Source organism: Rhincodon typus, chromosome 4 (assembly GCF_021869965.1).
Source record: "Rhincodon typus isolate 14 chromosome 4, sRhiTyp1.1, whole genome shotgun sequence".
NCBI classification, from domain to species: Eukaryota; Metazoa; Chordata; class Chondrichthyes; order Orectolobiformes; family Rhincodontidae; genus Rhincodon; species Rhincodon typus.
Genome location: NC_063335.1, coordinates 95,231,880 through 95,247,549, shown reverse-complemented (window position 1 = coordinate 95,247,549; position 15,670 = coordinate 95,231,880). Strand labels below are relative to the sequence as shown.

At 39.1% G+C, this 15,670-nt stretch overlaps 1 protein-coding gene across 8 annotated transcripts in view; it reads right to left on the bottom strand.

Annotated features, from left to right (window-relative positions):
* The window catches only part of phf20l1 (PHD finger protein 20 like 1), a 115,617-nt gene that overhangs the window by 28,533 nt on the left and 71,414 nt on the right, over positions 1-15,670 (bottom strand). For 7 of the 8 annotated variants that reach the window (XM_048595525.1, XM_048595530.1, XM_048595527.1 and 4 more), the window contains 4 exons: positions 13,701-13,916; positions 10,695-10,745; positions 9,505-9,600; positions 6,785-6,982 (listed from right to left, as the gene is read on the bottom strand). In XM_048595525.1, the coding sequence (XP_048451482.1) occupies positions 6,785-6,982; positions 9,505-9,600; positions 10,695-10,745; positions 13,701-13,916 (561 nt within the window). The remainder of the gene's footprint in view (positions 1-6,784; positions 6,983-9,504; positions 9,601-10,694; positions 10,746-13,700; positions 13,917-15,670) is intronic. The other variant, XM_048595528.1, reaches the window with a different exon arrangement.

The window sequence follows — 15,670 nt, the reverse complement described above, 5'->3', positions numbered from 1 at the left end:
TCTCACATCGCTATTGATCTGGAGTCACATGCAGGCCACACCAGGTAAGGATGGCAGATTTCCTTCCCTAAAGGGCATTAATGAACAAGATGGGATTTTGAGTTTAGTAGTCATTGTTAGATTTTTAATTCCTGATTTTTAATTGAATTTTTATTGAATGCAAATTCTGTGGCAGGATTCAAACCCAGGACCCCAGAACATTACCTGGGTCTCTGGATTAACAGTCTAGTGATAATATCACTAGGCCATTGCTCTTCAGTGGAACAATGCAGTATGCAGAGGACAGAAATGCCGGTACATGCATCACAACAGAACGATATGCAGTAACTTGGAAGTAATTTGGCGATAGAATGTTTTTTCCTTCAAATCTGCGAGAGTATTTGAACATAAAAGTGAGGTGGTTACTGGGGTTATTTATAGGATATTGGTGAGGCCCCATCTGGAGTACCATGTACAGTATTAATCTCTTTATTTAATGACGGCTGTAAATGCATTGGAAGCAGTTTGAGAAAGTTTACTCGACTAATTCCTGGAATAGGTGGATGGTCTTATGAGTAAATGTTGATCAAGCTAGGCTTGTATCTGCTTGAGTTGTAAGAGTGGGAAAAATACAAGATCCCAAGAAGTCTTGACAGGGTAGATATGGAAAAGATGTTTTACCTTGTATGAGAATCTAGGTCACTGTTTACAAATAGGGGATCATTGTTAAGTCAGAGATGAGGAGAAATCCTTTCTCACAACAAATTCTGGATAGTCTTTGGAACTCTATTCTTTAAAAGGCAGCAAATGCAGAGTCTTTGAACATTTTAAAGACAGCAACAGATTCTTGATAAGCAATGGGTCAAAGGTTATTAGTGGCAAATAGGCATATGGAATATTCACATCAGCCATGATTTTATTGAGTTGAGAAGAAAGCTGGAGGGGCCAGAGTGGCCTAATCCTGCTCTTAATTTGTATGTTTATACAGACACTCTTAACATACTAGTCTAGAAAACCTTTTACCAATGCTTTGATACAAGTGTTAGAATATATAAATAAATGGGCTAATATCTCCACCAATATGTTTAATGATATACAGCAGGTAAAGCAATTTTCCTTTACTAATATTCTACAGTTTAATTTCATGACATTTGTTATCTATCTTTTCATCATCACATTTCATGGAAATATGGAACATATTTAGCAGGGAAGGCAGCCAATTGGCACGGTTGTATTTGCCGGTACAGGCACAGAATATGCAGCTGAATCCCGCTCTTCAAATCATCGTTCTTAACCTTCTAGCTTATTGAATTTCAAGTGCATATCCTCGTATTGCTTAGATACAGTAAGTGCTCTGCCTCTACCACTCTTGCAGGCAGTGAGATCCAGGTTTGAAGGAAAAAACATTACTCAAATCACCTCTCATTCTTTTAACCATTTTAAATCTACGTCCCTCCTGTTGATCTTTTCGCTAAGGGAAATAAGTTCCCTTCTATCTACTTTACTCTAGATTCCTCATAATTCTGTATATCTAACTTAAATCATCCCTCAGCCTTCTCTGTTCCAAAGAAAGCAACACCAACCTATGCCATTTATTCTCATAACTAAAACTTGCCATTCCTGGCAACTTTTCTATAAACCTCCTCTGCACCCTTCAAATTCACCTCTATAACTGCAGCCGCCAAACCTTTAGAGCTTTTCAGATACTAAACTCATTACATGAAGCCACAAGGTAATGCATTTCCTATTGCTGAAAGACAATAAAATCACAGAAAGCAGCTTACATAGCACCACAGCCATACTCTTCATCTTACTCTACATTTTTTCCTCTATTTCTTCTTTTATGGTACATAAGCGTCACTGACCAAGCCAACATTTGTTGCCTATCCCTAACTACTCGATGAGTAGCTTGCAAGGTCATTTCAGACAGTAGTTCAGAGTCATCATATTTCTGTGGACCTGGAATCATCTATAGGTCAGATGGGAAAAGGTGGCAGATTTCCTTCCCTAAAGGATAAGTAACGGTAAAGTCACCACTACACCTGAGAATCACATTGCTCTCTCATTAGAGAGAGAAACAACTGCTGGTGGGTTTAATCTGGGTGTCACCATGCCTTAGGTGAGGGGTGAGGTTGAGAAGGCAGGATCTTTATGGCAACCTTGTGCTGTTGGCATTACTCTGCATCATAAAGCAGCCATTCATCCAACTGAGCTAGCCAACCTTCCTCTCTTAAAGGATATCCATGTATCAAATGGATGTTCACATGTTTAGCTTCATAGTCATCATGACTGAAACTGGTTTTATATTCCAGATTTACTAACTGAAATTAAATTCCACCAGCTGCCACGGTCATTTTGATCCCATTTCCCCAGAGTGTTGGCCTGGGCCTCTGGATTACTAGTCCAGTGATGTTATCAATATTCCGTTATTTCCCCCTGCCTTAGAAGGTACTATCATCAAACCAGTACAGTTTTTAATTGTAACGGAGCAAATACAATCTTATCATTAAGTAGGAGAATCAAATATTTCTATTAACACATCAAGAATATGTTAAATTACACCATCCAAGTCAAACTACCAAAAGGATACAAATTAAAACCTCCTTTAGCCTCTGTAAAAACCTGCACAATACTTGTAAAATATATGCTTGATAGTATGTCCATATCTCAGAAGATATCAGCAATAGAGCTCAGACTTCAGTTAAAAACCTACTTCCTGAAGTTTCGCTAACAAGCCAACCTCCATAATCATTTTCCATGGTTGGAGATCCATTCATCTCAACTTGATTTGACTAGAACAATGAGCATCACAAGAATATGAGACAGGTTTGAATGAGGAGATTCTGCTTTAATTGCTCCCATCCTTCCAGAAAACAACCCTATAATTTTCCCATTTGAACTGTTTCTTTGTCCAGCATTTCAGCTATTCATTCCAGATGTTGAAATTCCTTATATAGAAAAATTATTTGCTGATCTCTGTTCTAAATTAACTTCTGTGATACCTTTTAATCCGCTTCCTTTTGTCATGTCCTGGAATATTGCTCCTAGTTTATTTTCAGGATCTGTGAAGTACATCTCTTCAAAGATTCTCTTCTGAGATGTGTTATGACCAGGCAGGGAGGAGGTCAAATAGTTCCCTTCTTTTCATTTATGGGATTCAGGTATCGCTGAATAAGCCAGCATTTATTGTTCATCCCTAGCTACCCTTGAAAAAGTAAGCTGCCTTCTTTAACCATTGTACATGATAGTTTATGCAATGCAATCATTAAAGAACCAAACACGTTTGCTTGTGTTCACTAAAAAGACGTTAGATTAATTTGCGTGTAATAAAGTTATGTAATCTAAGTAATTTAAGGTGATAAAATATGCACTGATTTCTGCACCCAACACACACCTCAAAGTCTACATTCAGATTACAGAATGGGGAAGAACAGGTTTACCAAATTGTAGTCGATGAAATTGGTAAAGAGTACACAGCTTGTAGTTTGGCAACCCGGCTAGTTTCAGGCTGATTTTGATGGGTTCGACCCTTTCCGTTTGTAAATGTAAATATCTGAGTTTGTTGTTGTCCTGGAGACAGTGTGGAGTTGAGTTCCTTATTTAAAATCTCTGTTTGCTCCACGTGGAGAGAAAGTCAAACAATAGCAGATTGCATTCAAACTTGCAGGTTGGCTGGGCAGGGAGAGATTCGGGGGAGTGAGAGACAGAGTGAGAGAGAGAGTGAGCGTGAGAGTGAGAGAGAGCAAGACAGCAGCCTCAGGGACCCCAGTTAGCTTCTCAGCTGCTTGCACAGTTCTGTTGGGGAAATGCGTTGAAAGCACACAAAGGACTTTGCCTTGTTATGTGACCACACTCTCCAACTGCCACATGACCGTCAGGCATGACTGTAATGTAGTCACAGAACTCTGAATTTGTAAGAAAACAGAAGTTGCTGGAAAAGCTCAGCAGGTCTGGCAGCCTCTGTGGAAAAAAAAAGAGTTAACGTTTCGGGTCTGGTGACCCGTCCTCAGAATTGTTCACCGGACTCAAAACATTAACTCTGTTTTTTCCTTCACAGATGCTGCCAGACCTACTGAGCTTTTCCAGCAACTTCTGTTTTTGTTCCTGATTTACAGCATCCGCAGTTGTTTCAGTTCTGAATTTGTATAGCTCATTTAGCCTCTTTGAGATTATTCAGTGATCCAATTTGAAAATAACCAGCTGCAAAGCTTTAGTTTTGAACTAAAGATCAAAAGACAGTTTATTACATAACTGCTCCCGAAAGTTGGTAAGTAAAAACATGATACAGTTATGAGATAAAATATAAATACAAAGATTAAAAGTGAATACTGATAACAGATAGTTAAAGATGAAAGACAGTTCAGCCCTTTAATGGTTCAGGTTTTACTTTCTTGAAGATTTCTCTTTCTGAGGTGAAGAAATTGAACACAAGGTCAGAATTCAACGGCTACACTGACTTCTGAAGTTGAGTAGATGGATTTTTCTTCCACAAATGGACTGAGAAGAAAATGTTCTACAAGAAGTCTTCATTTCACTTTTGTGGTACTGCACGTTTCGTCCCTTGGTAATCTGGTTCACTATAGGAAACTTTAGCTGGTTTTCTTTATCCTCCTCTCCATGTTAAGAATCCTCTCTCTGATGCTGTCATAAGATGGCTACTATGATAACTTTTGATGAATCACTTTCACACAGTCAATTAGGCCAGAATTCCCTTTGGGGCTTCTTCCAGTTTCCTGCTCGTCTCAGAAGTTTTGCATTTATACACCTTGAAGGATCCATTGTGATGTTGGAGGGGTTAATCAAGTTGTAAATGACACATTAACCCATCTGCCTCTTTTGGCAGAAGTTAAATCAACAAGAATCAACTATGTGGATTCTGGCAGACTTCTTTTAGATGCTATAGCTATTTTTTTTAAAAAATCAAAACAGCTGTCATTATAAAATATAGAATACTATTAGTACACAGTCATGATAGGCAGTAATTCAAACATAATTGTGTAAATCCAATTGTAGCTTTCCAGCTGAGCTAGTCAAGTTATCTTAAAACCAAGATCCCAATGTCCAAGTAATTAGCTTTTAATCATTCATGTTTAGTAGTTGCATATTCCAGTTGATTCCCATAATTCCTTGTCAATACGCCTCAGCGGGAAGTTGTTCAGTGGGTCTCCATCTGATTGTATAGGCAGATTCTTGACCTGTAGAAGTTTGAGCAAATTGGGCAGCATGTCCCATAAGGTGGTGTCTTCTGGTGTGCAGTACTTGCTTCCTTTACTTCCATTCTCAGCTGCTGATATACCGCATCATTCAGATATTTATACTCAGTGCGTGATGTAACTTGATAGACAAATTGTTACCATTTTGTAAGATTGATAACTATGAGGAGAATGTTACCAATGCCATTGCTGCCACACTTCAAGAAAGGCTTCAGAGTGCCCTTGTAGCATTTTCTTCATCCTCCCATAGAGCACTGACCATTCAAGAGTTGAGAAAACAGCACCTGGTGGGGTTGAATTTATATATTATTGACATACACCCAGATCTAACAGCAATACAGCAGTGTATTAGGTCAACTGCTCTGTACACTTTGTCGATTTGCAGAGGCCTTTTGGATAAACTCTCACTGCTGTAGTCTGTAGAAGGATGAGCTACCGAGCTGATTCAGTTTTGGATTTCCTCATCAATGGACCTTTTGACAGATGCGTCTCCCAAGGTATAGGAGGTGCCTAACATATTCCAGAGTCTCTCCTTCAACATATATGGAAAGTCAAATACTGGACTGACCAGATACTTTGTTTTAGCACAAATAATGGAGGCTCCAAAATTTCTTGAATGCAGAATTGAATACATCAAAAGAGTCTTGAAAACCTGGTACAGAATGAACAACACTGCAGTCATCAGCATACGAGGGTCATGTACATCTACTATGGTCAACTTGGCGTTCGCACTGAGGTTGAAGAGGTTTCTACCCAGTTTCTAAGGCAGTTGATGCTTGATAACGTGAATAACCACTGTCAGGTAGGTTGTAATAGAATATGGGCTATCACAGAGCTTTGTTTTAAACTGTTGCAAATTTTGATGGCATCTGTTTCAGACTGCTCCAGTGTTGACAAGTATCTTCATCAAGAAGAAGTGTACCATCCTGTGAGCAAAGGGTTTGGAATATGGAAGGTATAGTAATACAAATTAGTGTCAGCAATCTTGAGTTCAGAGTTGAATTCTCTCCAGTCCTGAAGAAGGGTAATACCCAAAACATTGACTGCTCCTTTCCTCCAGGTGCTGCCTGGCTTGCTGTGTTCTTCCAGCCTCCTGTTTGTCTACCTTGAACTCTCTTTAGTCTCTTTCAAAACGTTTGTCTTTTCAAAAGTTCAATCTCATGTTTCCAGTCAGAGAATTAAAATTCAATATTTGGCACAAGCTTGTCTTTCTAACAGATGGCTTTTCCCAAGACTGAGGAGTCCTAACTTACCTATCTTCTCCTCAGTTTATCAATTCCATCACTAAGGAGCAGCCTTATTGTTGCTATTTCTAGTGTCTCAAGTGCCTCAGTGGTCCTATTACGAATTGCCACTTAACTCTAAGGAATAGTCAATTAATTAACCAATTACATCTGGCATATTACGCAAACAAAACAATATTGCATTGCAGAGTTAAACCTCTTGTATTTTTGAAGGCGAGTACTGCAAATAGTCCTTCTTCAGGGATAATGCCGTCATATCCAGAAAAGAGTAAATTATTATTTAATAATGAACGGTGAAGACTGCCATTCTACCAAAGACGTCTTCATCCCTGCAATTTCAACACTTACATTCATGTCTAGGAGTATGATCTGTGCTTAGCTCCATCAACGATCCAGAGGATAGAAGAAATTTTGGTGACAGATAGCCTGGTTTGACTATAGATCCACACCGTAAGGTTAGGGAACTTCTATATTTGGCTAGAGGAGACGAACATCTTTCCAAAAACTCCAGGGAAATATCTTTCAATCCTTCATAGTCCAACAATTCTGAGGAGAAAGTAAGACCATTAAGTTAAAGGGAACCATTTAAAGTAATTAGGATGAAGTAACTTGTGAATTTTCAACATACATCAAAATTATTCAATAGGAGAGAGTTAGGAATAGAGGAAAAGGAGAAAGCCGTTCAGTAGCTTGAGTATGTACCTTGAAAGTAGTCAGGCCATTTTCTGTGCTCATTGCCACAGTTTGGATCCTTTCAGGATTAACTCATCTTCTCAATGTCACTCTAATTAGTAACATGACATAGAATTTAATGTTAATTAGAGAGCTGAATGCTTAATCCTGATTACCTGACAATGGAGAGCTGCTGCATTCTTGATTTTGTCCTTCTAGAAAGTGCCACAAAAGGCAAAGATGAAAGGTTATAGCTTCCTTTCTTGAGAGCTTCCTTATTCCATATTCCACAGCCATGCAAAAAGATGCTCAGAATCAGTCTGGAGTTGTTCTATGTATGGGTTGTAACTTGCCAAAAGTGGAAACTGCTTTTGATACATGAGTGTTGATTTCTGCATCAAGAGACAAACTGTTTGTCCGTGGATCCAAGATAGTGGAAGTTGCTAACTGAGTCCAGCAAAATCACCAATGTAGCAATCCGCTTAAAGACAAAGCTCCCAAGTACGTTGACACTCAGACACAGAGGTCATTTCATTGGCTCCAGCATCCTCACAGGATGGAAGACCGTTGCATACCTCAGAATTATCCATTTAGCAAAGTAGATGGTGTTAGACGACTAGTAGGCCACCTAAAACTCCGCTTCAAGGATGCTTGCAAGTGTGGCAATAAGGTTCCAAATGTTAAGTGTCTCACCTACTACATTAAATGATCAGAGAAAAATGGTGACATACCTGTGAGCCGGTTTGTGCCATGATGACGATCAATAGCTACAGAGTCTTAGAAACAGTTGTCCACACGAAAACAACACAATAACACCAGGTAACTACTTCATATGCAGCAGTTGTGGTAGCACCTGCTTCTCACCCATCAGTAGAAGTGCACCATAAGATACCCCATCCCCAAATGATTTAATTTGCTACATCTGTCAGCTTACCGAGATAGAACAATGTCAAGTATCATAATGGAATGGATCACACACCCATGTATAATGAACATTTTCGATAACTAGTACCTTAGGCAGGGTTTCCCGTGTCAGCAAAATCAATTGAATGTTAGTGATAACCAAAGGCGAGGTCATGAGGTAGGTAGGTTTTGACTGCCTTCCAACCTGCATGAACATTCCAGAATCTACAGAATTTTTGAAGATGATCACAAATCTAAGGAAGATCACATCCTCAAATATCAGAGTCTGGATATTTATCGATTTTCAGCTTCATCAATTTCTCCAGTACAACCTTAGTAATACTAATTTCCTTGAACTCCTCATTTTGCCTAACCATGAGGATCTCTAGTTTTGCAAGATTTCTTGTATCTTCCTCAGTGAAAACACATACAAAGCAATATTAATTTAGCCTCTCTGCCATTCCTCCATTCCCCCCTGTAAATTCTCCTGACGCTGCCTGTAAAAGATCCGCATTCACTTTAGCGAAACATTTCCATTATATATACACTTTCAAAACCTTCTAGAGTCTGTTTTAATGTTTTTTATTTCACTAGTCTGCATTCATATCCTATTGTCCCTTTCCTTATCAGTTTCTTGGTCTTCCCTTGCTGTATTCTACAGCCTTCCAAATCTCAGATTTATTGCTATTTCTGGTACCTTAAAAGGCTTTTCTTTTAATCTTATACAATCCTGAACTTAATTTCTTAGCCACGGTTGAGTCACTATTCTTTGAGTTATTGTTGCTTGAAGGTATGCATAGTTGCTGTAAGTCATGTAATTGTTCTTTGAAGTCTGAGGTCACAATAAAGGAACACATATTCAGTAATGTGAGATATTCACTATTCCAGCATTGCGCTTTATATGTACTTTGCTCATCGTTAGAAAGACAAATCACAATTGTCTTTCTCCCCTATCATTTCCAGCAGCAGATATCCAAATGACTGCTCTCAGGTAACTACTAAAAAAAACTAGTAGCTGAAGTAGGAATCTTGCAGAGAGGGATTTTTACGACAACTAGTACAGGTAATGAAATGAAGGAAAATGTCGATAGCTTCTCTAAGAACTCTAAATGTGTTATTGGTTTGGAACACGGCCTCAGTTCAGACTCCCTCAGCTTGCTGACAGAATGGAGTAAAGTTCAAGAGCAAGAAAGTTCTTCACTCCCTCCACCGCACCATTGACAGATATCCGCTAGCTGTTTAACCCCAAGCTCCAGAATTCTCTCCTGAAATCTTTGTTTCTCCACTTACCTCGCTCATCCTTTACCACACTTCATATCCAATGCGTTAAAGAAGCTTTTGATTATTCAGCATACTATCTCCTTTAACTCAGTGCCAAATTTGCATCCAGTTACACTTCCATGACATGACTTGAGGCATTTTACCTCAGTAAATGCAGGGAGATAATGCAAATCATTGTTCAAACAACACAAGCTAATGTTATCTCCGCTCACCATACTTGGATCTCTTTTTCTTTTTTTTCTTTTTCTTCTGTTTTAGTTTAATGTGCTCCTTGCCTTTCTTCTCCTTACACTTCTCCTTCTTTTTACCTTTAGGAACAAGAAAAAAACATTTTCTCTACAGTTGTCTAGTCTGATTAAACCAGGATTATAATTTATGATATTAATTCTGTCAGTTTTCACCTTCCAAAAATGACTTCGGCCCATACACACGTAGCATTGTTCACAGATAGTTTTGGCATCTACAATATAGCTTTCTCCCATACCCCTTGATGCCTTTATAATGTAAACTTTTATCTCTCTATCTCAGTGATGTGGCCTGCATAGACTTCTGTGGTAGAGAATTCCACTGGTTTACTATCACTTGGGTGAAGAATTTCCTCCTCATCATAGTCCTAAATTGGTCAATTCCATATAGATGGTAGATGAAATTTAACCCTGAAATGTGTGAAGTGATGCACTTTGGCAGAAGTAACAAAATGCACTCAATAAATGGTAGGACACTAGGACGCCCAGAGAAACAGGGGGATCCACAGATCCCTTAAGGCAGGAGGGCAGGTTAATAAGGTGGTTAAGATGATATATGGAACACTTACTTTTATCAATCATAGCATCGATTATAACAGCAGGGAGGTCACACTGAAGCTGAACAAAATTTGGTTAGGTTACAGATGGAATGGTCATCATGGTACTGTATAGGAAGGACGTAATTGCTCTGGAGGTGGTTCAGAGGAGATTCTATGATGAGAGGCTGCATAGACTTGGGTTGTTTTCCTCAGAGCAGAAAAAAACCGAGAAGGGGCCTGATTGAGGTATAAGATAATGAGGGACATGACCAGGGTGAATAGAAAGTAGCTATTCCTCTTAATGAAGGTCAACAACGAGCAGGCATAATTTTAAGGTAAAAGGCAGCAGGTTGAGAGGGATTTGAGGAAAATGTTTTTCACCCACAACTTTTAAAAAGCATTTTGGTGAGCACTAGAATTGTCATAACATTCAAGGTTACAGGCCAAATGCTGGAAGTGGGATTACTTAAGATAAATTGGCAGAGACTTGATGGGCCAAAGGGCTTCTTCCGTGCTGTATGATTCCATGTCACTGTATTCCAAAACGGTGTCCCCTAGTTCTAGACTTCCTAAGGAAGCCTTGAATGTGTTTTAGTACCAAGCCAAGATGCTTCATACCAGGCGATGAGTTCTTCTCTTCACACTTCATTTTCCTTTCACTTTTCACTCCTGTTGGAAGCACTGATAGTTTAATTTCCGCCTCTAGGCAAATCTTCAACATTATCAAATATCTACAGAAACACACTTGTAATAAAAAAACATTTAAATAACAATCAATGTAATTATATTTTAAAATATTCCCTTTTATGTATTCATGGAAAAATATTCCATCAACCTGATGCTGAGCCATAGAAATAACAATGTTCAATCTCATTAATATGCCTTGTTTTAAAACTTTGCTATGGTGATAGAAAAAATGCTACAATTAGTTTTGGTAATTGTTGACTAGGGATGGGGAAAAGTAGAAAAGAAATTGTAGATGTGATTGCTGCTCATGGCTGCAATCCCTGCTGGAAATAAATGTGAGCGCTTGTTGGGCAAGGACAGGTCATGCTCAGCTGCACTCTCCCCACAAGCAGAGTCTGCCAATGCTCACTGCCAAGGCTCACCCAGGAGGAATGGCCACTTGGGTAAAGTACCAGAGTGCTGCTGACTCTCCTGGAACTGTGCTCCGAAGATGGTCCTTTAGAAGGTAAAATGGAAAATTACATTAAAAAATCATAAACTGGAAATAACTACACTAAACCTAAAATTCTGGGATGCTTCTGAACGCATCTCCGACTGTCAATAACTAAACTGAAAGTTAAGAAAGTGTATTCCACAAATGAGGTAAAATCTCACTTGGGTCTTCTACTCTCCTACAAAGAAAAGGAAAAATATGAAACCTTTTCAGGATTATCAATTTCAACTTTTGAATGTTTGTGTGGCATTTGCTCCCTCATTTATCAGGTCATGTGCTGTCCAGCCAATATCATGCGTAATTTTATGCTCCTAATCTCCAGGGCAGTGAATAGTCTAAAAATTTGTCCATGTAATTATTCCACCCCAGCTGCTTTACATTTTGGATCCAACGCAACAGCACCAAGGCCAACCATAAACAGTCTCTGAACACCCAAAAGTTGAGTTATCTACTACCACCCCCAATCCCCTTTAATGTCAGCACAAACAAAGTAACTTGAGTGTGATGGTTATTAACATATACCAGTCACCAATGATACTTGGAAATACAACATAAAAGTGTTGGAGAAACTCACATCGGGCAGCATTTGTCAAGAGAAACAAACAGTTAACATTCAGTCCAATATGGCTCCTCTTCTGTAAAGATACTGCCAGACCTGCTCAGTTTCCACTTTTATTTCAGATCTCTACAGCATCTGCAAAACTGTGCTTTTATTTGTTATATTGAGAATTTGTTCACTTAAGACTGTAGGGGGTCCTAAACATTTTCTCACAGATTGCTAAAGACAATTTGGTTTGCAGACTCTGAGGCAAATTTATTCATTTCAGTTCTGTTTCAAAAACGAGAGCAGTCACTATTGGCAATTTGTGATACTAGCAATAAATTTGATCGGAAATAGATTCCAATGTACAAACATTTACAACAATAATGCCAGTTTCTGACAAATTTTGGGGTGGAAGGGGAAGTTGTATCAACCTTAGGCAAAATTATTGAAAAGAGAGGAAGGGATAGACCAGGGAATTACAGGGCAGTTAATCCAACCTCAGTTATGGGGAAGTTTTGGAAAGAATTCTGAGGGACAGAATATATCTGCACTTGGAGGAACATGGGTTAATCAGGGATAATCAGCATGGATATCTTAAGGTAAAGTCATTTTTGCCAAAATTTGATTGACTTATTTGAAGAGGTAACTATGAATGTTGATGATAGTAATGTATTTCATGTGGTCTACATGGACTTTAGCAAGGATTCTGATAAGGTCCCTTATGGCAAACTAGTCAAGAAAGAACGAGTCCATGGGATTCAGTGCAGAGTGGAACAATGGGTCCAAAATTGGCTGAAAGGCAGGAAGTAGAATTTGATGGTACAGGAATGTTTCTTTAACTGCAAGTCTGTTGCCAGTGAGTTACCACAGGGCTGTGCTGGAGTCCTTGATGTTTGTGGTACAAATTAATCATTTGGATTTAAATGTCGGGACAACGATTGAGAAATCGTGGATGACAAAAAAATTGATTGGGTGATAAATGATGAGAACAAAAGCTATAAACTGCAGGAGGATATCAATGGACTGATCAGCTGGGCAGAGGCATGGCAAATAGAATTTAACCTAGAAAACTGCAAGTTAATACTCTGGGGAGGGCTAATAAGGCTAGGAATTACGATGGTAAATGGTAGAACTCTAGAATATCAGAGGGATGTTGGTATGCATATCCACGGATCCCTGAACATAAGCAGGGTAGGTGAATAATGTAGTGAAGCTGACACATGGGATACTTTCCTTTATTAGCTGAGGCATAGAATACCAGAACAGAGACACTATGCTGGAAGTGTAGAAAGCTTTAATTGGGCCACAACTAGAGTATTGCATGCAGTCTTGGTCACCACATTAAAAAAAAAGGTGGTGATTATACTAGAGAAGTTACAGAGATGATTTACTAGGATGCTGTCTGGGTTAGAGGATCTGTGCTTTGAGGAAAGATTGGAAAGGCTGGGGTTGGAACAGCAAAGGATGAGATGGGACCTCAGAGGTATACAAGACTGTAAGGGTCACAGATAAGGTAAATTAGAAAGCACTTTCTTCACCAGTAGAGGGGTCAATAACCAAGGTAAGATTTTTAAGGTAAGAATTCTAAGAGTGGAATTAAGTAATATTTTCACCCAGAAGGTAACTGGAGTCTGGAACTCACTGCTTGAAAGAGTGATTGAGTTAGAAACTCTCAAAATATTTAAGCAGTACTTAGATATTCACTTGCATTGCCATAACCTGCAGGGCTATGGGCATAAAGTTGGGAAATAAGATTAGTATATTGCATTTTTGTTGACCGGAAGGGCACGGTGGGCCAAGTGGCTTCCTTCTGTGCTGTAAGAGTCTACAGAATTGTTGTGAACAAGATTAATCACTGTATATCTTTTCCTGCTTCTATGGAATAACAAATGGTTTTTACCAACTTCTGCATTTCTGTCTCTGTCGATACATTTCTTAAGTATCCTCTCATGCACAGTTTCCATGCTCTTCTCCTTCACAGGAATGTTGGGTTGGTTGTTGGTGCCTTCAGGGCTGACTGACACAGATGATCGCTTCTTCTTGCAGACTTTGGAGGGTTTGTGGCTTATATCAAGAGGCATCTCCAGCTGCAAGGCCAGGAGATTGGAAGGTGGTGCTAGGGAATTAGAACAGAGTACGATTGTAAAATATAAAGCACTGTCTTTTGCTGTTGAGTACAGGAAACAAAGGATAATATGCAATTAGTGTAAAAAGAATGCATGACTTCCCAATTCTCGCAATACGAACTCTCTCAAACAAGGTGAAGTGGTCACCCTAGACCATTTTTACATACTTTTATTTCCAGACAGGTATTAACGGATATGGGGATGGAATATCTATTGGCCCTCTTCTAATAATAGCACAACTTTCAGTTCAACATTAAGCATTCCTACATCAGGTACTGCAAAGGTACATAACAGCTTTGCCTTTCTTATCCAGCTAGCAGCTCAGAATAACAGCCAGAATACTGATGCTTACCTCATATTTTTCAATGTCAATAATCTGTAGTCTTATTTGTTTGGCATTATTATTTAGTACCAAGTCAAATCTTATTGAAAGAGAGTGCAGACTTGAGGGGCTGAATGGTCTACTTCCATTCGCATTTCATACGTTTGTATGTATGTTCATAGTATTGCTGGCTCCACAGGGAAATGCACTGAGACTGTCTAAACTCTTTTCTCCAAAGGCGACCCTAGATGGAACTTTAGTAACAGTCTGGGCCAGACTCCAGCCCTTATCCCAGAAGCAAAAGGTAGTTTGTTGTCAGCCTTTTTAATGGCACAACAATATCAGCTTGCCTTGCATTTGACACTTCCTTAAAATTTGCTTTTATTTCCATTGGAACACCTCAGATGACTTCAATCATGCATGTTCCAGATCAGTTCCACTACTATGGGTTTCCAAAAGAGAAACGTGTCTAACTTCAGGAACCAATGTTATGATTTACAAAATTTACATTCCCTATCCTTGCTCATACAGCCACTTGAAGATATGCCCAAAAATTGTAGCTGTAGTGACCAAGCATTTTTTTTGTGTGGGGTGGGGGAGGAAGAGGGAGAAGTGAGGGAAGAGGAGGAGAAGAATTCTGATTGAGAGTTTTCACACCAGTAGGTGTAACAATTATAACAAACTGCAAGTGTACAGGGTCTTTAATGCACTTTACGAAACACTTCTCCATCCATTTAAACTTGAATATAGCAATGATACATTATCTACACTTATTCCCCTTTTCAACACTTCTCCATCCATTTAAACTTGAATATAGCAATGATACATTATCTACACTTATTCCCCTTTACCTCTGAGGTTTGTGAATTCTCACACAAATACATACTGTCATACATGAACATGCTTGAAACATGGCATATTATTCATCTTCAGGAGGCATTGTTCCATGACTCACCCAATATGCACATAGGCACACTTTCTTACAGTCATTGGCTAACATAGCATAAAAGGTTGGGAGGGAAGTAGTTTAGGAATGAGGAGGCCATTTGTGATGTTTATTTAAATGGGTGTCCAGCTTGAGATCAAGTAGATCATACTGAGGATCAAACCTGCCTTCTTTAACATTATACTTAGTGTGGCTTGAATCCATGAACCTATTGGAATAAGATGGTCTTCTCAAATCATCATCTCAAGTATTGCTAATACAGGTAACATACTTGCAAATGAATAACACAATGTGGAGCTGGAGGAACACAGCAGACCAGGCAGCATCAGAGGAGCAGGAAATCTGATGTTTCAGGTTGGGACCCTTCTTCAGAAATGGAGGAGGGGTAGGGGTCTCAAATAAAGAGAGGGAGGTGGGGTGGGGTTGAAGAAGGTAGGTGGGGTGATGATCGTGAGTGCAGGAAGGCAATGGTGGGG